The sequence below is a fragment of the Lupinus angustifolius genome, chromosome LG10 (assembly GCF_001865875.1).
Source record: "Lupinus angustifolius cultivar Tanjil chromosome LG10, LupAngTanjil_v1.0, whole genome shotgun sequence".
NCBI classification, from domain to species: domain Eukaryota; kingdom Viridiplantae; phylum Streptophyta; class Magnoliopsida; order Fabales; family Fabaceae; genus Lupinus; species Lupinus angustifolius.
The window spans coordinates 6159651-6186749 of record NC_032018.1 but is presented as its reverse complement, the minus strand read 5'-3'; the positions used below and the strand labels follow the sequence as shown (position 1 = coordinate 6186749).

At 32.4% G+C, this 27099-nt stretch overlaps 2 protein-coding genes and 1 pseudogene across 6 annotated transcripts; all 3 read left to right on the top strand.

Moving 5' to 3' along the window:
* Nucleotides 4739–13723, top strand: LOC109358168 (K(+) efflux antiporter 6-like). Of its 5 annotated transcripts, none has more exons than XM_019602242.1 (20): nucleotides 4739–5169; nucleotides 5744–5790; nucleotides 6016–6074; nucleotides 6217–6289; nucleotides 6379–6440; nucleotides 6521–6596; nucleotides 6697–6771; nucleotides 7726–7797; nucleotides 7879–7962; nucleotides 8985–9053; nucleotides 9170–9247; nucleotides 9366–9454; nucleotides 9994–10090; nucleotides 10274–10327; nucleotides 11058–11153; nucleotides 11704–11892; nucleotides 11981–12058; nucleotides 12248–12292; nucleotides 12951–13040; nucleotides 13162–13723. In XM_019602242.1, the coding sequence occupies exons 1-20, from the start codon at nucleotides 4932–4934 to the stop codon at nucleotides 13231–13233; spliced, it is 1743 nt and encodes a 580-aa protein (XP_019457787.1). In that variant the 5' UTR covers nucleotides 4739–4931; the 3' UTR covers nucleotides 13234–13723. The 5 variants fall into 5 exon arrangements, with proteins under 5 accessions (XP_019457787.1, XP_019457788.1, XP_019457786.1 ...); XM_019602241.1 differs by having other exon boundaries at nucleotides 4740–5169; nucleotides 5747–5790; nucleotides 13147–13723; XM_019602239.1 differs by having other exon boundaries at nucleotides 4740–5169; nucleotides 13147–13723.
* On the top strand, nucleotides 16067–25948 carry LOC109357983 (annotated as a pseudogene).
* On the top strand, nucleotides 19468–22568 carry LOC109358169 (NADH dehydrogenase [ubiquinone] iron-sulfur protein 7, mitochondrial-like). Its single transcript, XM_019602245.1, has 2 exons — nucleotides 19468–19936; nucleotides 22060–22568. The coding sequence occupies exons 1-2, from the start codon at nucleotides 19536–19538 to the stop codon at nucleotides 22292–22294; spliced, it is 636 nt and encodes a 211-aa protein (XP_019457790.1). The 5' UTR covers nucleotides 19468–19535; the 3' UTR covers nucleotides 22295–22568.

Below are 27099 nucleotides of genomic sequence, written 5' to 3'. Positions count from 1 at the left end.
TATATATATATTTGTAATTGCATATATTTGTAATCATGTCATCATATATTTTATTTCCTTTCTCTATTCCTTCTTTTTTCATATCAAACAATTAAAAAAATATTTTACTTTCGACTATTTTTTTTCCTTCAACATTCATTCATTAAATTTTCTTTCCTCTTATTTCCTTAGCAAACCAAGTAAGGTGTTAAGATTGCCCTTTCTTATATACTTAAACTATATAAGACGACAGACGTGATTCTAGTATTACTTTTTTCTTTTCTATAATAGCAATTACCCTGCATTTCTTATCTTGTTTTATGTCTTTACTCATTGAGTTTCTCTTATAGATATTTTATCACTCTATATTCAATCTCATACAATATTGTATTTGTCATAGTTGTGTGACACATTACATTTCTCTTATAAATGATACCTAAAATACTATGTCATTTCATCTACTTAACATGAAATCTGTGATTTATATCCCCCAATTTTCCCAGCGTGACTAAATTATATGTGGACGAGACTGATAATATATTTGTAATTTATTGGAGAGGTGGAAGTGATGATGGACAACTTTTTCATTTGTGCAACTAGCAAGATACCCGTGCATTAGCGATGCGTGGGGCAACATTTCTTTGCTGCAAGATTAATAATACATTAAATGTACATTTATATGGTTAAGAAACACATGTTACTTGTGCATTCGTATTGTTAAGAACACATATGACCTGTGCATTCACCTGACTAAAAAACATACATGTTACTTGTACATTCGCATTACTAAGAAAAAACATGTTACTCATGCATTCGCATAGTTGAAACGACATGTTACTTCTACATTCACATTATTAAGAATACACGTCTTACCTGTGTATTTGCATATTCAATCACATAAGAAAAAGAAATGACAATTTTTAATTTGAATTTTCTAATGGAAATAACAAAGTGAAAGTCTGAAAATGATACCATATTATTTTTATTAAAATAAATATTTTAAAATTTATAGAAAATGAAATAATTTTTTCAATTTTAAATACGATTTTTTTAATGAAAAGGTAGAAATCAAATCATTATACTAAATTAGTTTTTTTTTATTAAAAATATATTTAAAAGTTATAAAAAACTTCAATTTGGAATTTGATTTTTCAATTATAATAGAGAAAAATTAAAATTCAAAGAATCTAAAATATTAAAATTCAATTGGAAAAGTGTTACAACACTTTGATGAGGTGTAACAATGCAATTATTCTTAGATTAATAGTAAACGTTAAATAATATACATAGATTAGTGGAAAGAAATATTTTGGATGTGAAAAATGATTTCAATCTCGTCTAATGCTCAATGTCTATTACATTTTAACACAACAAAACATAGGTACGGTAAACACTCAATTTTGGTGGAGTAGTAACATAGACTGATCGCTAATTATTATTAAATTATTAATATATAAAATATATAAAAAGTAAGGATAGTGTGAGAAGGTACATAGTAATAACATGTGACATAAATGAGTTTTTTATTTTTTTATTTTTTAATAACTTAGAACATTTTAAGATGGGAAAATGTGAGGAGAATGTGACATATGGCATGAAGGAAAAACATGTGAGGAGGATGTGACATGTGGCATGAATGAGTTTTTTTTATTATATTGTTAATAGATTTTTTAGGAAAATTAGAAAGTAGATAGATGTAAATAATGATTTATTGAGTAGTCATAATAATATTTTAATAAAAAAAGTTGGTGTGATTAGTGATAACTTTTGAAATGAGGAAATTTGAGATATATAAATTATATTTACAATTTATCAGTATGCCCTTTGGTTTCGCATTCATAAAAACTTTTGCAGTGATAGGAATATGTAAATATTGATATTTTTATCCCAAAATGAAAAAAAACTAACCGTTTATCTTTATATTTTTTTGGTTACAACCGTTTATCTTTATATGGTAGTATATATACTATTTTTTATAGATAAATTACTATTATCTGTTTAGGCAATAACTAATTTAGTTTTTTACGTAACAAGTGTTCTTTAATAAAGAAATGTTCTCCTAGTCATAAAATCTACATTAAAACGAGACCATCTTTAAGAAAAAGAAACTTTTGTTTGTAGCCTCAAATCTAAGCTTATTCTTGAAAGAGTATAATATTTATACACTGTTAATATAAATATTTATATATAATCAATATATTATTTAGTATTTATTTTTAATATTAAAAAAATCAATAATAATAAAATATAAATAATAGATAATACAATAATAAAATTATTATGACAAAAACAAAATAAAACGGTTGAAAGGAAAAAAATTTGACAACCTTTCCCACGAAAAGTGGCAAAAAATGTTGGGAGGGTCTCACGTGTAGGTCCATGCACTCCATTGCTCAGGCACAGACTTCCAAGTGGTGACAAGAGTGCATTAGCCATATGCCAACTGTCAAGTATATATTTAGTATATTAGTTACATTTAAAATCTGTTTACTGTGTAAAGTTTTTTATATTGTCAGCATATTATCCACAATTAATTTATATTTTTTTAGTTTGAGAATTAATGATTGTTAATAAATTAGTGGTGTATAATTTATTGACAGGTAAAAAAACATTTATAATGTCTTTGCATATATATTAAATATTTCATTTAATTATGCCCACATAAATAAGATGTAATATCCTATCATTACTACATGTATAATATATTATGTATTATTCCTTTGAATTACTCAGCAAATAATATGTAATAAATTTTTTTTGGGTGTTATGAATAGTATTTCATCACTTAATATATAAGGGATAAATCTCTTCTTCGTAATTCGTCATATAACAAATGTCATTATTAGAAATCGAAACATTAAACTTTTGGTCATCTTAAAATTTAGTTGAGTGTTACATCATTTGATTAATGTCTTGTTGATATACCTTATAAAATTTTGCATCATTCATTCATTCATCTTATACTATTAATATTAAACATGAATAATAAATGATATGGTAGAATAATACCTAATAAATTTTGGAAACAATGTATAAAATATATTATCATTATTCCTGAATAATATAATATCATTAATGCATGTATAATATATTATTTATTATCTATTTGTATTACTTATGAAATAATGTGTGATAAATTTTTGGGGTACTATGAATAGTATTTCATCACTTAATATATAAGAAATTATTCTCTTCTGGATATATGATTGTTCATCTGACAAATGTCATATGAGAAATCGAAACATTAAACTTTTGATCATCTTAAAATCTAGTTGAGTTTTACACATTTGATTAATGTCTTGTTGATATAACTAATAAATTTTATATCATTCATTTATCTTACACTATTAACATTAAACATGAATAATAAATGATGCAGTAGAATAATATATAATAAATTTTGGAAAGAATGTATAAAATATATTATCAGTTGAGGTTTTCCTTTACACAGACAGCAAATATTCCTACTTATACTTTTTTTTGTTTCCCATAGGTATATTCATATTGGAGGCAATTTTGTCCGAGTTGAAAACATTCACAAGTACGTGGAGCTAACTCTCCCAACATGCATTTTTTCCATCCACAAGACCCGAATTCTTGCTTAAGGGGAATCAAACCTGTACCACTTGAACCAACATCATTGGTCTACTTATAATTTGAATACGTTAAACATATATTTATTTAGAAAAAATATAATACACCCTACCTGTTTTTTTTATATTTAAAAGTTATGAATAAAATGCAAAAACGATAAGATAGAAAAAAAGAGTATATACTCACAGCAGCACAAACAAAGGCACCGTAGTCAAAAGTCAAAACGTCTAATGTGGCATAATAATAAAAAATAGATTTTGGATCAATTTATCTTATTGAACAAGAGAACATGGAAATATACAACTTTTATATGCTGTTAGTGCATTTATAACCAATTTCCCAATGTGATTATATATATTCTATAATTTAAAAATAAGGTTGTTCCAAATCAAACATATATGAATAAGCAACGGACGTTGATTTAAGTGATACATGCTTGATTTTCTTTAAGCAAAGTTACGAATTCGAATCTTGCGGATGAAAAATGTTCACTGAGAGAATTAGCCACATGTACTTATGAATATTCCCAACTCAGAAATATTGCTTATAGTGCGAGGATACCTGTAGGAAATAAAAAAAAGATATATGCTCATATATTACATAAAATATTTAATTTAACATTGCACCATTTTTTATTCTACTTATTTTATACTTAAGTGAAAGATATTCACTTAGTTGTATATTGGATCCTCAAGATCGAGTGTTCAACTCCTGAAAACGACATTTATTGAGATGACAACCACAAACTCTAGAAAAGATTAGTTCCTTATCAAAAAAGTAAGAAAATATCATTGTTAGTACGAAAAAAATATGTATTCCACTAAAAAACATTATTCTAAATTAATATTTATATAAGAGTTTGTTTAAGTGTGTGATTGTCCATTTTGTTAATGGTCATTGCTTGACCTTCCTTCATGGCAGTTTTAATACCAGAAATCGATCCTTTGATATACCTTATGCAATTATACTAATATTTAGTTGATAAAAAAGTGATAAAGAAAATTTAAAAAATAAATAACTCGATTTCTTGGAGGATACACTTGTTAAGAGAACAACCCCAAATTCAAAATGAAGTAATTCCTTAACCAGATAAGAGATAAGGTAAGGGAATATCCTTAATATTACTAACAAAAAAAAAATACTCTTTTGAATAATACACCTTTCTACTAATATAGCAAAAATAATGAATCGATCCTTCATCACACACTCCTTGTCCTCTTCGGTCCTCGTTTTTTCCACTTCTTAACTGCCTCTCTCTCTCTCTCTCTCCGGCGAAGTGTGCCGTCACCTAACGTCGGCGATAAGCCACCACCGTCCACGCATTCAGTGTTCGATACTAACCTGCGCCGGGGGTAGCAATGAGATCATCCAACAGTGCTTGTGATTTTCACTTGGTTTTAGCATCTATTCTTTTCCTTCTCTTCCACGTTCTCCTTCTTCTACCTCATTCCTCGCTCGCTATTCGACCCGCTGAGTCGGATCTGGTTCAACTCGTTAACGCGACCGAGTCGACCAATGTCTCCAAAAGCAACAGCTTCGCCGACATGATTGATCGTGCTCTCGAGAACGAGTTCCCCGAGAACGATCAAAACGAAGGTTCTACGTTCTTCTTATGATGTTAAATTCAATTTCCGAATTGGATTTTTCATTTAACTTCCTTCTTCAATTTAATTTATTTTTTGTTCAGTTTATCGATCTGATCTATAAATACGAGTTGTTATTGGATTACATTTTGCTACGGAAATAGCAGATTCGTTAAATTCATGTTACCAACACAATCATTGTGTTGCATCTATTGGTTTTACTTCATTTTTAATTTTCATTTCATATTACTACTTTTAGTTGTGTATATTTAGAAATCAATAGAAAAACTAAATTGTGTTGAGTGTTAACCAAAGCATATTGGTTTGAGTGGCAAGGAGCTCGATTCCCCTTAAACAAGGCCAAGGGCCTTGGATTCGAGTATTGTGAATATAAACAATTGACACGGGAATAGCTTTGTCATGTTTCATGGCTCGACTCAGATTAGTTGTTGTATGAAGTGATTTATGAGGATCTCAAACAATTTATTTAGAATCCATAATTTTAGTTTTGCTGAATAGGATATAGAAATGAATAAATGTAAGATCCATTTTAACTTTTAGCTTGTTCTTCTGCCCCTTAATGTCAGCAGTACCGGAAGCAGGAGGCTTCAACAACAGTGTAGCAGAACAACAGGTTGGTCTGCTACCATAACCCTCGATTTCAAATCATGACATACTAGTTTGATTGAATCAGATATCGTAAACTTTAATTTAAGTGAAATGTTTATTATTTCATGTGGTTGGCGCTGAATCTGGTTTTGTTCCCATGTCAATATAGTCTCATGTTACCTTTATATTACATAATTCTATGAGCTTGATAATATGCTGAGTTTCTCTTCCTGCTTTATTTGTTGATCAGGCTGTTCTGGAAACTGTGGCCAGAGTCAAGTCAAAGAAGAATGACACAAAAGATGATAAGTACGAATTTAAAGTTGTACATTAGTACTTTAAGTGTATCCCCACTTACTCAAATTGGTTGTTTAATATGGTGCATTTGATTTATGACACGGTTTTATTTGTATGTCTTGCTAAGTTTGTTTCCCTACCCTGAACTTTATAGGTCATTTCAGCTTCATGATGTATTCAACAGTGACAATGGAGCTGAAGAGACTCCAAAGTTGATAGATCGAAAGGTGAGATAGCTAATGTTATTTTCACTTTTTGCTGGTATTCAGTTAAGTTTTGAAAATTCTAAGTGTATAAATTATTCATCTTCTTTCAGGACAATGTCTTTATAATTTCTAACTTTAAGTCCAAGTATCCGGTGCTGCAGCTAGATGCACAGTAAGCTTATTTTCCTTTTTGTTTTCAGCATAATATTGATTATATTACTGATGAGAACTTCTTTCAATACTGCCCTATAGATTGATTTCAGACCTGGTAGTTGCTATTGTTTCGGCAACTTGTGGTGGCGTTGCGTTTGCTTTTGCTGGACAACCGGTCTGAATATTCTTGTTCTAAGCTTAGTTTTGACAAATGCTATCTTAGTATCATTTCTATTAAATCTATTGCAGCATTAACTCAGACAATAATTTGACAGGTCATTACTGGGTATCTTCTAGCTGGATCCATAGTTGGACCGGGTGGCTTTAACTTCATCAGCGAAATGGTGCAGGTATCTGTAGATCATTAATGACTTGCTTCTTATATCCAAAAAAAGTAATTATCTTTTTATGTGTGTACACAGTTAAAGTTCAGTTTAGTTAGATTTCATTTTGTAATTCTGAAGTCTTTTAGAAAAGACAACTAACAAGTAACAATACATGTTTAATGGCTTTGATTTGATATGTGCTAGCTAGAACTTCTGTTTTACTCCAAATTACATTCTGTTTATGTACTCGCTGCTGGAGCCTGGAGGTTTTAGTTTAACTTGTAGTCTTATCATATGGTAAAGGTGATGCTTGGGAGAGCATAATCCTTTACTCTCCCTTTCCCTAGAGGGATTGTCTTCTTCGATTATAGTTTGGGCCACCCTCTTCCTGTTTGTGTCTTGGGAGTCACAAATAGTGAGAGACGTTGGTAACTTCAGCTCTTCCATCTTCTTGCGAAACTTTTGCTTTGGTAATGGCATTAAGTTTATTGTCTAAAGCCATGTCAATAGCCATTGCTTGACCTTCCTTCCTGGCAGCTTTGATACCAACTAATAAGAAACCTGGGGTTCTATGCTGTGACCACTTTGAAGGGGGTAGAGTAGTCAATTACAGACAATTATGGTGCTATAGCACTGTGAAGTTGCATTGTAGCCTCTGGCCACTACAGGTGATGCGTCACCTTGTGTTTCACTGCTTTTTTCATCGAGGTGCCAGTGCTAATGGCTCGAACCAGACCAAGTAGCTGGGCGGGGGGGAATTGCTGTTTTGGTTTGCTAAGGGTCTCCGTTAATTTGACTAATTGTCTTGTTCTCTACATCACAGTTTCCAATGGACTTAGATGGCTTGAAGCCATTCAAAGTTAACTATATTACTGAAATAAGTAAAATAAATCTTACTAACTTATCCTAGTGTGGTAGTGCCTGCTTGAGTGAGAGAATACAAGCCTATTTGTCTCAGTAATTTGTTCACATATGTAGGTGGAAACTGTGGCTCAATTTGGTGTAATATTTCTTTTGTTTGCGTTGGGACTGGAGTTCTCTGCTACAAAGGTTGGCTTATTCTTTTGATTTTTTTATATTGTTTGTGGTAATTATCTTTGATTTCCCTAATTTACACCTACATGTTTGCAGCTTCGAGTTGTTCGATCTGTTGCTGTTCTAGGAGGCCTACTTCAGATTTTTCTATTTATGTGCATGTGTGGACTAACTGTGTCGGTATGTTTTTAATTATTGTAATCCACTCTAGTTTTTTATCCTTTGGCTTAATGTAGATTCTGGAATGCAAACTGTAATCAAACAACATTTGGATCTTGCACTTGTTCTCTGTTGCCATATATGTGATTAATCTGAATTGATTGCTTCTTTATCTGATTATGTGGTAAATGTTTTTCCATGTGTTAACATTTTCCAAATCAAATGGAAGGTTTAGTTTTTTTAATTTTAAATTTAATATGCATAGAGGGTGAGCTTGGTGCAACCATAAAGTTGTTGCTTAGTAACCATGGATCATGAGTTCAAATCCTGGAAAAGTCTTTCTATGCTTGCAGGGATGAGGCTGCATACATATAAATCCTCCCCATACCCCACTAAGTGGGAGCCTCATGTACTGGATCGACTTTTTTTTATAAATTTAGTATCCATGTTGATTCAATGAATGATTTCTTCTTTGGGAATATTGAATTTCACTTACAGTCCCCAAGGATGATAAATTTGTTAGTTTGAAACTGCTATGTACTGATAGTGGAAATGATTCAGGAATATAATAAAGGATGAATTATTAGTTTCTGCATTCTAATTCGTACCATCTTTCTTTCTGGATTGCTTATCTCTCTGAAAAATATTTCCATCCTTTCTTTACAAGATCCATGATGTTTGGTGCTATTAGAATAGTTTTTTCCTTACTTCAATTGCAAGTGACATAGATGGAAAAGGCAGCATTAAAATATATGTAGTCTCTTCATATAGGAGAGATGTGCATAAGATTAGGGTACAACAATAAGTAAACAAATCCTTGAAAGTCACAGGAAACTATTAAACAAATTACTCTAGCTTAGGAAATTAATGAGCTGGGACCTGCTAATTAGAGAATATTAATGATTTTGCCTATTAGTTACAGAATACTCATATCAAGTAAAAGAGGACAGGCTCATAAATTGATTATTTTTATGATTTACACAATGACCTTTTGCAACGTGACATTGTCATTGTTGTATTTCTGATTGGATGCCATTTTGCAGTTATGTGGTGGTAATGCTTCAGAAGGGGTTTTCGTTGGTGCTTTCCTTTCTATGTCTTCAACAGCAGTGGTATGACATCATAACTGATCTGACTCCTTCCCATGTTTTAAATTGTAGATTCAGACTCAGGCATTTCAGGGTCTATAATCAATTTTCTGTTTCTAATGCACATTGTTTTGGTCCAGGTCTTGAAGTATTTGATGGAGAAGAACACTACTAATGCCCTTCATGGACAAGTCACAATTGGGACCCTGATTTTGCAGGTACTTAGTCGTTGCTTTTCCTATATTATTGTTTTGTTTTGTACTTTATTTTGCTGATATAGACCCTAAATACCTTCATCAAGTGATCTAAGTCTAGTGAAATTATTTTTCCTTGAAGGATTGTGCTGTTGGGTTGCTCTTTGCATTACTCCCAGTTCTGGGTGGCACCTCAGGTGTTTTTCAAGGAGTGTTGTCCATGACAAAGCTGTAAGTATAGAACCTCAAAAGTCTTTATGTTGTACTAATATTTCCATTTCATGACCCTTCTTTTTGTATTTTTCTTCTTCTCATTATTACTTGCCCAAGTAAAAATTAAGATAAACTCGTGCATCCTTCTTGTCTTTTAACAAGATATGGATAAAAATTAAATTTTTCATTAAATGTATGGTTAAATTATATGTTCAATTAGAAATATAGTTAGTGTCCCTTATGTATTGCATAGTCGAACTGTCGAAGTCAAGGTAAGGAATGAGATGGCATTCTAAAGTGCACAAAAACAAAAATAATGCTAATTGATATTCTTGAAAAGAGGAACTTGTGTAGTAAAAGGTTAAGTTGTGGCTTTTTAAAGTAGTAAAGGATATATAGGTGCTTAAATATTGTTGTAATAGCTAGTGTTGCTGATAATTACTTGATATGCCTTTTGTGATCCTTGCTTTAGTGTTTAGCCGCTTTTCTAAATTTTTACTTGGCATTTGCGCTGGAGTATTTATCTGACATCACATGATACTCCTTTCCTATTCCAGGTTGGTGACGTTGATTGCGTTCCTCTCTGTTCTGTCAATATTGTCTCGCACTTGTTTACCATGGTTGCTTAAACTGATGATAAGCCTATCATCGCAGGTTCATACTATTATCACACTTTATTGATAATCATAAAATGTTGCCTGTGGAAGTGGTTGCTTCCTTTTCTTCTTAAAGGATTGTGGAATTGAATTGGAAATTTGTAATTTGGTTCTTTAAATATTTCCATCATTTGGTTATACATTTTTGTCTGAGTCGTTGAATGATTATCTTATTTTGCAGACAAATGAACTCTATCAATTGGCGTCTGTTGCATTCTGCTTGATTGTAGCCTGGGTTTGTTTCCTGCCTAATTTTACCTGCCCGAGTTTCTGTGTATATCTTCAAAATGCTTTGTTTTTTCATTTGTTTTATAAATATAAGTCTACAAATGCTTGTATATTTTCTGTACTTTGCTATATTTTTCACAGGGTGTGATAATGACCACTAAATCAACAGTTTCTGCAAATCATTAATGCTGATAAATTGCAAATATTTGTTCTCTGAATGTCCTTAGTTACATGCTTAATTAGAACTATTAATGCTCGTTTTTATTTCTAACCCGCCACTCAAGATTTATGCTTATTATTAGGAAGCATATCAGGTAAAAGGAATTTTTTAATACAAAAATAATTAAGTTAAGTAAGAAACTTGTGAAGTGGTTGTTAAAATGCCAAAATAGAGGAAAGGATTATCTCCTTTTGAGCAGCCCTTCTGCCTCGCATATGGGAACTGCCGTTTGATTGTAATTAATGGTTCTCTAGAAAATGAAGATATATGTGGTGTCAAAGGCAATCTGGATTTGTGTCGGCAGGAAATTCCTTTCTCATTTGTGTTTAACCTTTTGTCTTTGTCTCTCTTTTTGGGTTTTTGTGCAAACGCCTTAGTAGTTCTCCTATGGAATGAGTTGTGCACCTAAATACCTTATAATTGTTTCAAAAATAATACATGCTTGTTCTGCTTCTTCATTACCTTACTGTTGATTGTTAATGAAGAATTTGTGTATCTGATTGTTTTATGTTTTCAGTGTAGTGATAAGCTGGGACTAAGTCTAGAACTAGGTTCCTTTGCTGCTGGAGTGATGATCGCAACCACTGATCTGGCTCAACATACACTAGAGCAGGTAAGGCTATATACAAAATGTAGAAAAGGAATGTGGTATGAATGCCTCAGCACAAATATCAGTTGAATGTTGACATGCTTTGATGTTGCTTTTAATGTATTCAATTAAATGCATGTATAGATTCTAAACATTGGTGTTAGAGAATGTATGTATATTTTTATCATCGGCCAAGGTCAGAGTATATTACCTTTTAGTGTGTGGTTAGTTTTCAGTGTTGATGATACACATGTGCACGTGCACACATTTTCCCAGTTTGTGCTGGACAAGTTCTGATTCAATTCATGCAAATCCATGGGCCATTTTGGTCCGTATTATTCACATGTGGCAACTAATTTTCTTTCTCGGTTAGCTACAAGATTATTGAAGGCATATTTGTAAAATTTGCTTTTGGACCAGATAAAGTCATTATTCCCAATCTGGCATTTTCTATGAAAATTGACAAATTTGCTGATAATTTCATGAACCTAGACTCTTAACTGAAATGCTTGGTGGTACTGGTAAGTTTAGTTTATGGAAGAAATTTGACACTTGCTGTTCACTTTGTTTGCAGATTGAACCTATCCGCAATCTTTTTGCTGCTCTTTTCCTTGCAAGCATTGGAATGTTGATTCATGTTCATTTTCTCTGGAATCATGTTGATATTTTGGTAGCATCTGTAATTTTGGTGATCGTCATAAAAACAATCATAATTGCTTCTGTGGTGAAAGGATTTGGTTACAATAACAAGACTTCAATACTTGTAAGCTTTATTTCGTAATCTGAAGGTTACAATGTTGTCTTTTTATTATCTCCATGGTTGACGTACCTGAATTCATGCACATGTATAGGTTGGAATGTCACTGGCGCAGATAGGAGAATTTGCATTTGTTCTTCTCAGTCGTGCTTCTAACCTTAAACTAGTTGAGGTTAGTGCTAAAATGGCTTTCAGTAAAGCGTTCAACGACTTAATTATTTCTAAAGACAATCATGCCTAATGTTATGTACAAAAGTGGCAAATGACTGTATCTGTTAAACCTATACATGATGATATAGATTGGAACTTAAAATTTGAATTATTACCTGCCATTATGATTCTGATATTTGGCTTATTTCAGGGAAAACTATATTTGCTACTTCTTGGGACCACGGCTCTTAGTCTGGTATGAAATATTTTTTATCTGTTTGAATTAACGATTACTAGGATCCATAACTCGCCCATGTTCTTCCTATATCTTTAGTCTTTGATGTATGGTGGATGTTGAAGAACATAATTTATGCAAACTTCATTCTGAACAGAAGTTCTGACCTTTTCCTTCATTATTTATTTTTATCATGCCAGGATTTAAACAATTCCCTCTCTCATAAGTTTCTTTCTTCTAGCTGAATGATAAGTTGGAGGACAATGTTAAGTTTTGTGTAATCTTTTATTACTGCCCCATACCACTGTGTGACAGTGCGAGCAGTGGATATGTTAAACACCAAAGGTTATTCAAGTTGCTGGGATATGCGGAGAACATAAATTAACACACATTTAGCTGCTAGCCTTAAACCAGTGCAAAGAAATTGCTAGAGTCCAACAAAAAATACTATGATGTTCATTATTCAAAATGAATGTTCCTTTATCTAAAATAAACTTTTAAAATGAATGTTATACTAACTCTGATTGTAACAAGAAGTTCACCAAGCACATAAATCTCAGTAACTTGAATTCTATGGATCATCTGCTGCAATCAGTTTCGAAGCTTTATACTCAGTACAGTGGTTACTATTATTATGCAGTCATAATCCCCTTAATAATTTATCAGCTCATTTCTGCAGGTGACAACTCCTTTACTTTTCAAGTTGATTCCTGCTGTAGTGCATCTTGGTGTGCTATTGAGGTGGTTTTCTCCTGATAGTCTAGTGGAGGTAATCACTTACTCGTAGAAGTTAATTAATTTACTGGAATGCTTTTTGTTTTGTTTAATGTCTTGTTTTTTATTCGGAATATCTCGTCTTTTCTGTCTGAACGTAGATTGCATCATTTAAGGTAGAGAACCTCCGCACAGACAGTGGCAAGCAGCGGATAATTTTGATGGACCATGAATCTCATGTTTCCTAATACTGCACCAGAATAGGGGATTTCCATTGTTTTGCACAATGTTAAAAAGAAATTGACATAACTGTCATTTTTCTAGAATCAACTAAACCTTTTCCACGGTGGATACTAATAACTAAGTGACCAAATACTAACCTACGCAACTCATCCGAACCCCGTAAGGGGAGAGGAAAGATAAAGGAGTGGAAGAACACCCAATTGACAAGACATACAGATGAAGCTACGAGGGAGATTTTCATTCCACTACCCCACTTTACATTCATTTTTTTCCTTTTTTGATTTTTTATTGGTTGGGGATGTCATAAATGTATGATATGGTTTGTAATCTTAATAGCTGTTTATTTCCTGGAGCTTAGTATTTTTGGGTCCTGATGCAAGTGTAGTTTCCCTGTATTAGATATTTCCTTTCAAGCATATGTGCCCATTAATTGTGTTTTAGGCGCACAGCAATTGATACGTATTGTTTGTGTATAAAAAAAGATTTATTCTCTCTCTACATTTAAAGCCTCATATTGCTTGTCAGTTATGTTATTCACATCAATTTTTGTGTATCTTTTTTAGACTGGACAGCTTGTAAATAAGGGGTGAACGATTCCTGTGATGAATAAGATATTATCACTATATGCTGTTTAAAAGTTACTAGCATGATCGGTATAAAAATGGTGCATAAATTTTGATCACACTTGCTTCCACTGCTGTAAGCATCTAACTTCATAGAAACCGATGAACAAAATTACCTTAGATCTCCATTCTAAGAAAGCCACATGTAGACAAAAATATGGAAGGTTGTCTTGTATACCTTGGTGTTTCAACATCAATGCACAGTTGTCCCTGTTAGGAAATTGTGATGACGAGCCAGTAATGAATGAGTGGTTGAAAATTGAGATGGGTATGTATTGAATGCAATTGCCACATATGTTATTTAACTGGAGAACACGGTGCTATGCACAATGCACTGTGCAATCAGCAATGTTTTTCATGAATCGAGTGAAGGTGCAGTTCAAAAAAAAAACTGCAGTTTGATAACCATGTTCTATCTACATATAGAATGGTAGACCAATCCTTATCGAGTTGAACCGAGTTGAACTCTGGTTCGACTCGTTTCCAGCTCTATCTTCTAGTATAAGGAGATAAATTATCTCCTATAGCCACCAAAATCATGATATGTATCAAATTTAATTATTTTCTATAAAAATATTTTTAAAATTAAACAAAATAGTACATATGTCACACTTTCATTGGCGGGAGGAAATGAGTTATCTCCTTGCATGAAATACTTTATTCTAAAATGTTTAATCATCAGAGGTGAAATGGATAGAAAATTAAAAGAATCTTCTTCCCACCTATTAATGATGTATAACTTTTCTCTCTCTTTTATTTCCCCTGCAACACTCACGCATAGCTTAGTTTGTTAATCTTTTGGAACATGTAAGCACCAATATTTTGACATGTTTGTTTCCTATAAAAGAAATACGTTTTTGATATTAATAGAAATAGAATAGATTGCAATGCATATTTTGGGGTGAAGTAGATTGAAACAAATTTTATTAGTGGGTTGATCTAAGATTTGTTAAAAAATTAATAGTAATTTATTTAAGCAAATGTTATTCTATGCTCATAATTAATGTAAGAGAGAAAAATGTAAAGCATTTACGAGTAATATAAATAGTGTCTAATTCATGCTCTAGTAAGGGTTGGTGCTCACTCTTATTGTGAAGTAGTGACTATCTTCACTCTTGGTTAGGATAAAAATATCATTACAAGTATAAATAGAAATATATAATTACCTTTTGATATTTGTAATAATTTGTTTTACACAACACTAACTTCTTATTGTCTAATATAATTTTTTTAATATGTAGGCTGTATACCAACAAAGTCTATTCCATATGCTTGAAAATGATCATATTTTGGAAATGTACCTATAGCATTGTTCTTATTTCCTTTTTTGTTTTCTCTTATTCTTTTAGCCTTTAAACGAACATTCTTCTTTAAGAAATCTTCTTCAGGTTGATGTTTTGTAGTTGTAAGACCAGATAAGACAGATAATGGAAAATACTTGGAGCTTTTGTGTGTTTACAACTGCGAGAGATAAGCTATATAGTGAAAATATTGATGGGATCTGCTAAAAAAGAAAATTGGTTTTTGTGTTTTGTATACTTTACTTAAAATAATGCTTCTTCTGTTCATGCAGAAGGAATCAACGTAAACTTTTGATCTTAGCCTTATTTGGCATGTTTTGCTTAATGGCTAAGATGGAAATGTCTAATTTTATTTACCATTCTGCTTCTGCTTTTAGCTATAGTCTGCATTGGAACTTAATCAGGCAATGCTTATTTTTCATGTTTCTTTCTTTCTCTAGGTTCTCAAAGTGCAGCTGCACTTTAACAGAAAAGGAAGAAGGAAGAAGAATTTGACTCCCCTTGTCAAGTGGGGAAGAAGAAGAGAATGGAAAAAGATACAAGTATGAATAATACCTCTACGTTTATTGAAGATAAGCCAAAAATGAAAGAGTAATTTCCAATATGTTTTTTAATACAATAACAAGCCATATAAGTAGCCTATAGAAGCTAACTAACTAATAAAAGATTTAACTAACTTTTTAAATATAGAAATGGGTGAAAACGGCTAAGGTAACTTGTAGCTCAAGTAATAGGGGTGTATGGGCCAAGTTGACAATCTGGTGTCCCAACTTGGTTGACTGATGCGCCTTGGTGCATATTGTTTGGTGCGTCTAGATGCACGTCTATTGTGCCTTGGTGTGGTGATGTCGTGGTGAGAGGGTGTGTGCTTGGTATGCCTTGCTCGGTCAGGCTGATGCAACTTTGTTGCGTGGATGAGGCAGGATTCTCGGTTGGGTTGGTGCATCTCTGGTGCGTGGCTGATGCAGGATCCTCCGTCAGGTTGGTGCATGCTGGTGCATGGCTGATGCAATTTTCTCAGTCAACTTGGCTTGGTCATTTGGCTGGGATGTTGGGTTGTTTGGCTTGTGTTGTGATGTTTGGGCTAATACACTTCCTCTTAAGAAGTTTGAAAGACATGTCCAGTTTTCGGCAGCAATACTGCTGTCAAAGAATTACTTGCTCAAATTGCAGTATATTCATTTGAAAATCTAGAACAGATGAATTATTCAGTTGCAGGTGTTAGAGTAGCTGGAAATAAATCAACTTCGGCTTTCACACCTAAGACAAGGATAGTGATAAATAATCACAATAAAGATGCTATGTCTGAAGGTCATGCAGATTCTCCATTGTATATATATGCAGCTGAATCAAACAAATCTCAACTCCTGACACTTTTACAGCTGGTACAGTGCTAACTCTTACAATAATTTGGTCTTAGACTCTGTTTGGCAACACTAGCTTATAGCTGATTTCGTACACCATAGCTTATTGACTGGTCAAAATTCTTGTGGAGCTATTTGGCGAACACCAAATAAAGGAAGATTATAGCTTCAGAAAGCTATAAGTTAGTGTTGAGAGTTGCAAATGATTGTTTTCTCATTTTTGCCCTTTAATTCTACTGAAAGCTATTACATGTCATTTATCAATTTTGTGCTTGATTTACCTCTAGTTTTGCCAAACAGTTCTAATTCAACTGACTAACTACATAACTACCAACTTTCGCTTCAGCCAATTTTTCCTGACGCTTAACAGTATCAGCTACAATTCTGGTTGAATTAGAACAACGGTTTGATAAATAAAATGAGTGAAGTTGGAGTGTTGAACTGTAATGTTGATACATGAAAGTTTTCATTCTAACAAACTGATTTTGATAATCTTTTACCTCAGCTTGACGAGTGATATAATCAGTGTTTGGATGAGATACATACTGTAGTATCTCCATTCGATGCCATTACTGAGCTAGATCCGAACATCCTTGCTCATTTCGCTCTTCAAACAATCTCTCGTCTATACGAAGACTTGAGAGAAAGGATTAGCCATCACATTATTGCCATGGGATTGGATTTTAACAATTCATGCTCAGAAGAGAAGGAATGGTCTGATGAAACTTCATTCATTCAAAAGCAATGGGCTCTACAGTAATTGGAAAGTAAAAATCAGTTATGGAGGACACAAAGGGCTTGCCAGAAACATCTGTCACGGTTCTACGAGCTTGGATGTTTCGGAACTTCCTTCATCCGTGAGTTTCTGTACTAGGAAGATATAATGTTAAGCATAGCTACCATCTTTCTCTTTTGTACTATAATCATCAGATATTAGAGCATAACATTTATTGAGTTTAAGAGTTGTGCATTGAGCTACCTTAAATGTAGATATTCTCTTTTATTTTTCATATGGTGGATTTCATTTCAGGTATCCTAAAGATGCAGAGAAATCTTTACTTTCTGTCCAAAGTGGTTTGACAAGAAGCCAGGTACTTATTAGTCTTTCATTTTTGTTACAATTTATTATTCTTATAGGTCCTTATTCACAAAGGAAATGCCACTATTGCTGCTATGAAAATGTATCCCTTAACTATAGTCACAACTTATGAAACATCTTGCTATTCCTTATTGTGCTTTGATCTATATCTATGGTTGGATGGACAGGTATCTAACTGGTTCATAAATGCTCGTGTTCGGTTATGGAAACCTATGATTGAGGAAATGTATGCTGAGATGGATAGAAGAAAGGCTTGTCGAGTCAGAGGAAATGAAGAGCAACCATAGAAGCCATACAAGCATGGTGAACAATCAAAGGTTTAATATCAATTGATGGTGAAAAGGTAACATAACAGGATAATGAAGATTTTTTACTTTTTGTTTTATCAAGTAGGTAATACAACAAGGCATATTTGATAACAGAAATGTGCGTATGTTTAAGCTATATATGTTCATGCCTTGACTACCCTCTTAACTAAGAAGATCATATGGCTAAAGGAAGAGTAGCTTTGAAAGTCTGGAACAAGAAAGATATGAGAGTGAGATCTTTGGATGATGGAGAACTGTGACAAAGTGTGGAAGCATCAACGTGAGAACTGTGTTTTTGTTTTCATAATTTAAGCCCACATAGTCTAGTATATTGGGGGGAGCCTAGTGATAATATTATAAAAGGTAAGAGCTACTATATGTTTAAGTCGCAGAGCTGTGTGGTAAGCACAAAGCGAACTATTCTTTCGCCTTTTACTAAAGAATACCGTGTGCTTGCCACTTATAACAGCATATGCTGATTTTTGGAAGAGTTTTCCTACTTTGGAGAGCTCTGTAATTATAGTTTAGATTTTTTGATATCTTTTTTTGTAAGATGGTGTTATACTATTTGAGAAGACTGGGCAGAGTTTAGAAGAGATCAACTATGTATTATTACATTTTCTTTGACCCCCCCCCAAAAAAATATGGTGACATATAAAAACAAAATAATTAAATATTAGTGCCCATATGAGAGTAGAGAGAGCTCAGGCCATTAATCACTTTGAAGAGAGTATGAGTGTGTCATTATCTCAGATCCATCACATTCAATGTTAACTTGTGATCCTTGTATGGTAATTATTCACCTGATTACAAGGAGGCTTTTACGCATAATACATGTAAAGGCTATTTGAAGCAGCGCAGGCAAGCGTGTTTTCCGTTGGATGCCATGCTAGATGAAGCAACTTTGTAGCCAAATCCAACGAATTGTCGTTTGTATCAACTCTGGAATTATTAGTTCCTTTTATAGTCATGGTGAGAGGAATAGAGTTCAGCAAAAAATCCAGGGTTTAGAAAACTAGAAAATCAGACACCACAAGATAAACATAGTAGCTACTTCAAGCTAGAAGCATGAAAGGATGAATCCTTAAGTTTATATATATATATATATATATATTATAATAACTAATATATAAAATAATTATTCCATAAATAAAAAATTTATCTATATGTTAGATTTATAGTTATATTTTAATCACTAAAATATATTATAAAATAATAATAAATATAATATATAAGGTATTTAATTAATTTTTTTAAATATACTGGTATTCATAGAGTAAATATCATGATAATCACCTCCACTCATAACTATTTTTGCGATTATAATCAAGATGATTATTTTTGTGATCCCAAATATAGTTGTTGAATTTAATTAGAGATAGCAATTGCAAGTATATGAAAAAGCACCTCTGTTTGGTATTTATCTAGTCCATAATGGTCATTTCCATTTTTCAGTCACAAACACGAATTAAGTTAGTTTGGATAATTTGTATGGAACGCTAATTGACACGTTAACCGATCACAAAAATTTAACATATCGTTTTCTCCTTTTAAAGAGTATATACAAAACGAAGCCTTCGAACACAAACCCCTCTCTCTCTCTCTCTCCGCCATGGCTCTTCTAAGAAAAACCGCCACGCGCCTCCCTCAACTCGCTCCATATTCTCAACGCATACTCTCCCTCCACACCACTCTCCCATCTCTCTCCCCTGAAACCGCCACCACGCCCTATGCTCGCCCACCACCTCCTTCAACCTCCTCCCCCGGCGGGATCTCAAAGACGGCGGAGTTCGTGATCTCCAAGGTCGACGACCTCATGAATTGGGCCCGCCGTGGGTCCATCTGGCCCATGACCTTCGGGCTCGCATGCTGCGCCGTGGAGATGATGCATACTGGCGGCGCTCGCTACGATCTCGATCGATTCGGTATCATCTTTAGGCCCAGCCCGCGTCAATCTGATTGCATGATTGTTGCTGGTACTCTCACCAATAAGATGGCACCCGCTCTTCGAAAGTAATCTTCGTTTCTTATGATTTTTCTCTATTCATTTCGTTTTTTTGTTCTCAGGGTTTTGTTTTGGGAATGTTTGTTTATGTGAGTTCTGAGTTATTGGGAAATGAAAATTCCGATTTGGTACAATGATGTTTTAAATTGTGGCCGTGGAGAAGAATCGGAATCTCGATATGAAATGCTTAGATTTAAAATCCTGCCAAGGAACTCAAATTATAGACAAAATAATGCTTGGTAGGGACTAATGTGTCCCTAAAGCTTTTTCTGGAAAAACTAATTTGACTGGCATTTGAGATTCACAGGGACGTAGTTGTGATTTTTTATGATGGACTAAATTGGGGGATCTATTTTTTTGGAGATGGATTTGGGTATTCACTCTTAATATTATGATTAATTATCTCATTAGTGCAGATTGGTTAATTTAGCTTGTCTTGCGAGTTGTGAGATTGTGTATTTGTGTTGTAATGTGGTACTCGGTGATTGGGGGTTCTTACAGAATTGGGAAAGGAGGGAAGGGTCGTATATGTCCATATTTTGATGCCTTGTATGTCCTATTCTTATCTTTATCCTTGATGAATGATGAATGAAATCTGAGATTAATTTGTAATACTTGGAAGACTCTTAAATTGTTTTTGAAGAAACATTGTTAATCCTAATAGAATATGCTTAGTGTTCAAGATTGATGACAAATAATATAAACAAAAAAAAGGGTAAAATCATTGGGGTAAGATAAATGTATAGAAATGTTTAGACTATTGAAATTATGTCTTTTATGCCAACAAACCCAAACTTTAATCTGGTAAATCTTTGAATTATTGACAGCTAACTACTTAAACCTATTGGCCAAATCTACCACCTAGAAAATGGACTTGTTGAGACCACCATGACCACGTCTAACATCTACAATTACAAACCTACCATATCATCGACCACCTTGAACTTGGCTAGAGGCCAATTTCAAAACATTTATAGCTCATTCATAACTCTGAATGAATTATTGTAACCACAAACCTACCATGTTTCTCTTCCTTTACACCAAACCTTTATTTTAAAAGGTAGTATTTGAAAAGTGGATAGTTGGGCAAAAGTGGAGTATGAGTTCTGAGTGTGAGTGATCAAAGTGTAGGGAAAGTGGCATTAGGTGGTAGAACTGTAGAAGTTTCTAGTTTGCTTTGATTTTTTCCTGTTATTTAAAAGTTTATGACATCTTTTTGGGGGGAATTGTGAGAGAAATTGATAAAAAAGACTATTACAGCGTCTTTCGGTTTTAAGAGGTTCCGCTACTTAAGGTCATTATTGTCTCTCTTTCTACACAACCTTGTCATGACAATTTAACTTGAGAGAATCTGTTCCAGACAAAGTTGTAAAATTTTTGTGAGTCTAATGTTGCAATGTAATGTTGGTGCGGAGATTTGTCCCAGTCCAGCTTGAGTATGCATAATGGCACATGTCTTTTGAGAGCATGAGATAGCTGTTGGTTCCAGTTTCCTATATTTTGGACATAGTTCATGATTGAATGATTGTGTCTGTGCTTCGGATTACTCATGTTTCTGAACTCTGCATAACCAAATTCTTGCTTGGCCATTTTTTATGTGCCATGCATATTTTTTTCCTGAACATTACCAAGTTCTGTAACCCACTTGTAGGACTACAATTTCTTAATTTAATTGCAAGAGATTTTCAACTGTCTAAATTACACTTTCCCATTCTGTAGAATATCTATTGTAATACTGGCAGTTCATCTTGTTGGTGTTGGATATTTCCACTGTAGATGAGTTGAAAAGTTAATAATTAAAGCTTGTTTTTTTCTTAAATTATTTCCTCCCTCCCCCTTCCCTCAAATGAATATTTAAGGAAAGTGCTCATCTTACACCCCAAAATGGCATGTAAATAGATGCAGAGAAGAGAGACATAGTGACAGATAAGATACGTAAGTAAGAGAGAGATGGGAAGGAATATAGGGTGTAGTAAGAGAAAAGGTTGTAGAATTGTAAGGGTTGAATTTCTAATTATGTCTCCCTAGTTAATTTTAGTCCTGAGAACTTGATTCATGTTCTGTCTTTGACTTGGCCACCATGTTTATGAAACTTACCTTTTTTCTTCTTGATGATGAAAACTTGTTGCAGGGTTTATGACCAAATGCCTGAGCCTAGGTGGGTTATCTCTATGGGAAGTTGCGCTAACGGAGGTGGATACTACCACTATTCTTACTCTGTTGTTCGAGGATGTGATAGGATTGTTCCTGTTGACATCTATGTTCCAGGCTGTCCTCCAACTGCTGAAGCTTTACTATATGGACTCCTCCAGCTGCAGAAGAAGATCAATAGGCGCAAGGACTTCCTCCTGTGGTGGACAAAGTAGGAAGATCAATTATTTCTTGGATCCTAAACTATGTTATAATAAGCAATTTGTGGTACATTATGTTGCCATACTACCATGTCCACATAGGATTTGTGTTTGGTGTGTCACGTTTCTATGCAGGTTTTATGGTGCTTCAAGTCACTAAGAAATTTTTTACTGTTGGACTAGCATCTCCTTCTGAAATATGCATGTTCTTATTTGTTGAACGATATTATGTATGTTGATAAACTTGGGAATAAGAGAGACTCCATGTTTGACTCAAATTTTTGTTTTTGTTACCAATTTCTTGTCTACACAACATTGTTCAATTTATGAGCGGTCTCGTATTAGAACTTTTACTTTATGTGAAATAGACAACACTACCAAACATGCAAATACGTATACCATAATTTGCAACAAACCACACTTAAGATCCAAAATATGAAAAGAAGCAGGAAGTTCCGAACTTACGAGTTAAACAATGTTCAGACAAGCCAAAGGTTAATATAATCTATTGCATACTTCAATTTTCAGATCCATAATTGTTATTGTTCCCAGTAGTTCTTAAAATAAGAATTATATTGTTGAAACATTCACCTTCCTCCCCTGCATGCTATCCCACCGAATTTAAGTAAAATCATGTTTTTAGAGTGAGATTTCATACATTCACGCTCATACTTGTAACCCCCGTGAAAATAATACAATATAACAATAGTAGGAATACTAGGCATGGAAACAATGTAGTTGGGGAATATAATAAATTGGACTAATGCAATATCATCCTCAAATAATTTAAGAAAAAAATTGGACTTTTCCCTTTCGAGTCCAACTCTAATGGCGGAAAAACTTATTTTTTTCAGTTTCCTACGTCGGCAATGTATTGTTGGTTTTGGTATTGTTGTTATTGTTATAGTTACAGGTGTAGTCGTTTGTGTAAGGTTATTTTTAGTGTAATTTAGGAACTGAGGATAAGGGCATGATTTAGTGTGGCTTATAGTGCAATTCAGTGTGGAGTTACTGTATCGACAGTGAATAGTTCGGTTTGATTCACTTTATACCCATCTGCATGTTTTTTCATTAAAAAAATCTGAGACACTTCAAATTATATTTTAGTCGGCATTATATATTTACATGCCAATTCCAATTATCATTTCACTCAATAAACTGGTGATTCCAGAATTTAAAACACATGCATATGGATAATTGTCAAACATTAGGGTGTAAAAATTCTACTTGCTTTCGGTTTTTAATGACTCAACTGATGAAAAACATATCGTTTGTTCCGCTCAATTAATCACAAATTTAGCTATAAGAACTGAACCGAACCGTTTTTGAATGGTTCGGTTCGGTTCCACGGTTTATCTATTTACTTTTTTATAAAAAATCTTAGATCAATTGAAAATTCAAAATGTATTACAAGAGATATTATTTATCCATAAAAGGATAAACATTACTACTATTATTATAAAAAATTATGAATCATATATAAATGTTAAAAAAATTGCCAATCATATATAAATATGTATAATAATTATGTAATTGATGATGAAAAAAACCGAATTATCACATATAATACTACAGTTCACAATTAGTAACATATATATCTATTAGTAACATACATAACAATAACATACATAACAATACAATTCATGATTAGTAACATACATATTAATTAGTAAAATATATAATAGTTACATTGTAACCTTACATTTCATAATTAGTGACACATGTAACAATACATGTATAACAATATATGATATATGTTAGTTTCAAACTCAATATCACAAAAGTTGGACAATATGTTCCAAATCATAGGACACTAGGAAACAATTTAGTAACTAATAACATATATAATACTAACTTAATAATAATTTAGTAACATATATAACACTACAATTCACACAAAAATTGATAATTTAAGCTAGAAAATTGGTTGAAGAATTTAAACAATAATAAAACATTTTTCCCTGATCCTAGTATATATTTCTTTAATATGCGGTTCAGTTCGGTACCAATAGTTCTTAAATTTCAAAAACCATAAACCGAACCGAACATAAACGGTTCCTTAAAAAAATAATCGAACCGAACTGCGAAACTGAACCGAACCACATTTTACGATTTGGTTCAGTTTGGTTCCATCGGTTTCACGGTTTAAATCGGAACCGCTTATACCCATAGACTACTCAAACACAAATCAAAACAAGCATATCAAAAAATTTAATAAATTATTAGTGCACACAAATCACAATGTCATTCTATTGAACAAAAAAATGAGGTTGCAACATAACATAAGAGGGCACAACAACCTTCAAAATAAGTAAACAACTATGCATCCAAGGCTCCAACTAGCCAACCACCAATAACAGATTCTTATGCAAGTACAACTCTAGAAGTGCAAGTTTACCATACATGAAAAATATTAAATTTAAATTTATATCAATAGATTATTCAGTATTTGTAACAGTGCATTATAGTGTTATAACTCTATTCAGCAATCTATTACCTTAATTCTATAATATTGATTGTGTGAAAAGGAAAGAGAGATAAACCTAATCTCCAATTACAAATGATTACTGAGTGAAAATTGAAAATGTTTTTTTTAATATGTAGATTAATTCATAACAAGAAATCGAACATAAACGATTGTTTAAGAAAAACTGAATTGAACAACACTTTTTAGGTTGATTTAGTCTTATTGATTTCGTGATTTCGTGATGTTGTGGTCATTGTTTTGTTGCTTTTGTTATTATAGTTTTTGCTACTGCTATTGTTAGATCTCCTACGAGATGTCTTGTAGTCTCAAAATGACGATAAAAGAATTCACTGTTTTGTTGGCTATACATTTTCAACTGCTCATGTTTATATGAATCTTATTTTAGAATATCCTTGCATGAAGACAATACAATAAAGTTGTAGAAGGAATACAAGGCATAAAAACCATGTATTCGGGGGACATAATTGATTGTTAATGGAATAATGTAAAATAAAATAAAAATATTAACAGTTTAACACATCATACACTATAGCGGTAATAATTCCTTTTGTCAATTTCTACTATACAGCTATACTGATCATTTTTATTTCAAGGTTACACCTGTTTTTGGTTATCAAGGTTAAACCCTTTAATAAATTATAAATTGAAAACAAAAATATAATGATTAAATTGAATTAATGCCTCGGTTTCGAATTAATCAGCAATTTGTAACTTTTGTTAGTGGATTTTTATGTCGGACTCGAGCTCAGATTAGTTGAATTAAAAGGGTGGCTACAATCACCATAGCCAAACGTTTAATATTGAGCAATCACACTTTTTCTGAGTTTCACTAGAATTACATAAATCATTAATTAGCTTTCTACACTTGTACAAACTCTCTAATTTATATACTCTCATTATAATGATCACATTTGGACAAGAAATAAATGTAATTTTTTAAACAAAAAATGTGATAAATATAATTAAGTTAAATAAAACATGAATGTTATGGAGACAAATCCAAACAATATAGAAGTCAATGTATCTTCATTAGAGCATCCACAATGATGAAAAAACTAAGTTCATAATCAAATAAGAACGTTCTTCTTCCAATTTCACCATTGGAGAAGAACCATTCTTGTGCTTATTTTGCAATAGTGAACAAAATAAGCATTATTCTTATAGTTGAGATAACATTAAAAAATGAAAAAAATAATATTAGAAGAGAGAGAAGAAATCAATATTAAATAAAATAAAGTAAAAGCGAAAAATAATATAAATATGAGGTAGGTTTGTGAGGTCCTTTTATGAACGAAAATAGAATTGCACCATTGCAAATGATTTTAACTTAAGTTGCTTAAATTGTTGGAATGTGTAAACAAATATAAAATAATCACTGTGACTCATTTAAGAACGAAAAATAGGTTGCACCATTATGAATGCTCTTATTTTTTGTTACAAAATTTATCAACAACTCTAAAAATATATTTTTTAAATCACTTTTATACTATATCGTAACAAACAAAAAATAATGAAGAGGTATTGACTCGTATATTATTTGAATTTACCTCCACAATATATCATACTTGTATTTTGTTTAAATTAATTATACTCATTACTCTTTTTATTTCAAAAAAATACACTTATTTCTCCTGTTATCATAGTCACTATAATATATATATATATATATACGCATGTCACATTTTTATTGGTTAGAGGAGTTAAGTTATCTCCTCATATAAGGATATATATTATTATATATATATAAATAAGTTATGAGTTTTTGTAGGTATAAAAAAATGGTTTATATAATTTTAATTAAGTTCGGGAGAATCAATATAATTTACTGTTAAACAATTCAATCCTTCTGTACAATCACATAGCATAGATTATTTGTGAGGTTTAGATCGCTTGCAGTTTCATTAAATTGACACTAACTAACTGATAGTAAATTTTGTTAATGAGATTAGAAAAATGTTAACTTGGTTTCTAAATTTTAAATGTTGTTGATTTTAGTCTTCATAACAACCTTATACTTTCATTAAATCACGAAACCGATAGAATTGAACCGCAAAATGTGGTTTAGTTCAGTTTAATGTTCGGCTCGGTTATTTTTTAAGGAACCATTTATGTTCGATTCGGTTTATGATTTTAGAAATTTATGAACGCTTAGAACCAAACTGAACCGCATAATAAAGAAATAGATACCAAACAATTATGTTTTAATGTTTTTAAAATTCTTCAACCAATTTTATGGTTTAAATTATTAATCTTATATGAATTGTAGTGATATATATATTACTAAATTGTTATTATGTTAGTATTATAAATGTTATTAATTATTAAATTGTTT

Coding starts and splice junctions, on each gene's coding strand:
- LOC109358168 (XM_019602239.1), top strand. CDS start 4,932: ATGAGATCATCCAACAGTGCTTGTGATTTTCACTTGGTTTTAGCATCT. Junction 6,772..7,725: donor TCATCAGCGAAATGGTGCAG/GTATCTGTAGAT, acceptor TCACATATGTAG/GTGGAAACTGTGGCTCAATT. Junction 7,963..8,984: donor TGTGTGGACTAACTGTGTCG/GTATGTTTTTAA, acceptor GCCATTTTGCAG/TTATGTGGTGGTAATGCTTC.
- LOC109358169 (XM_019602245.1), top strand. CDS start 19,536: ATGGCTCTTCTAAGAAAAACCGCCACGCGCCTCCCTCAACTCGCTCCA. Junction 19,937..22,059: donor ATGGCACCCGCTCTTCGAAA/GTAATCTTCGTT, acceptor AACTTGTTGCAG/GGTTTATGACCAAATGCCTG.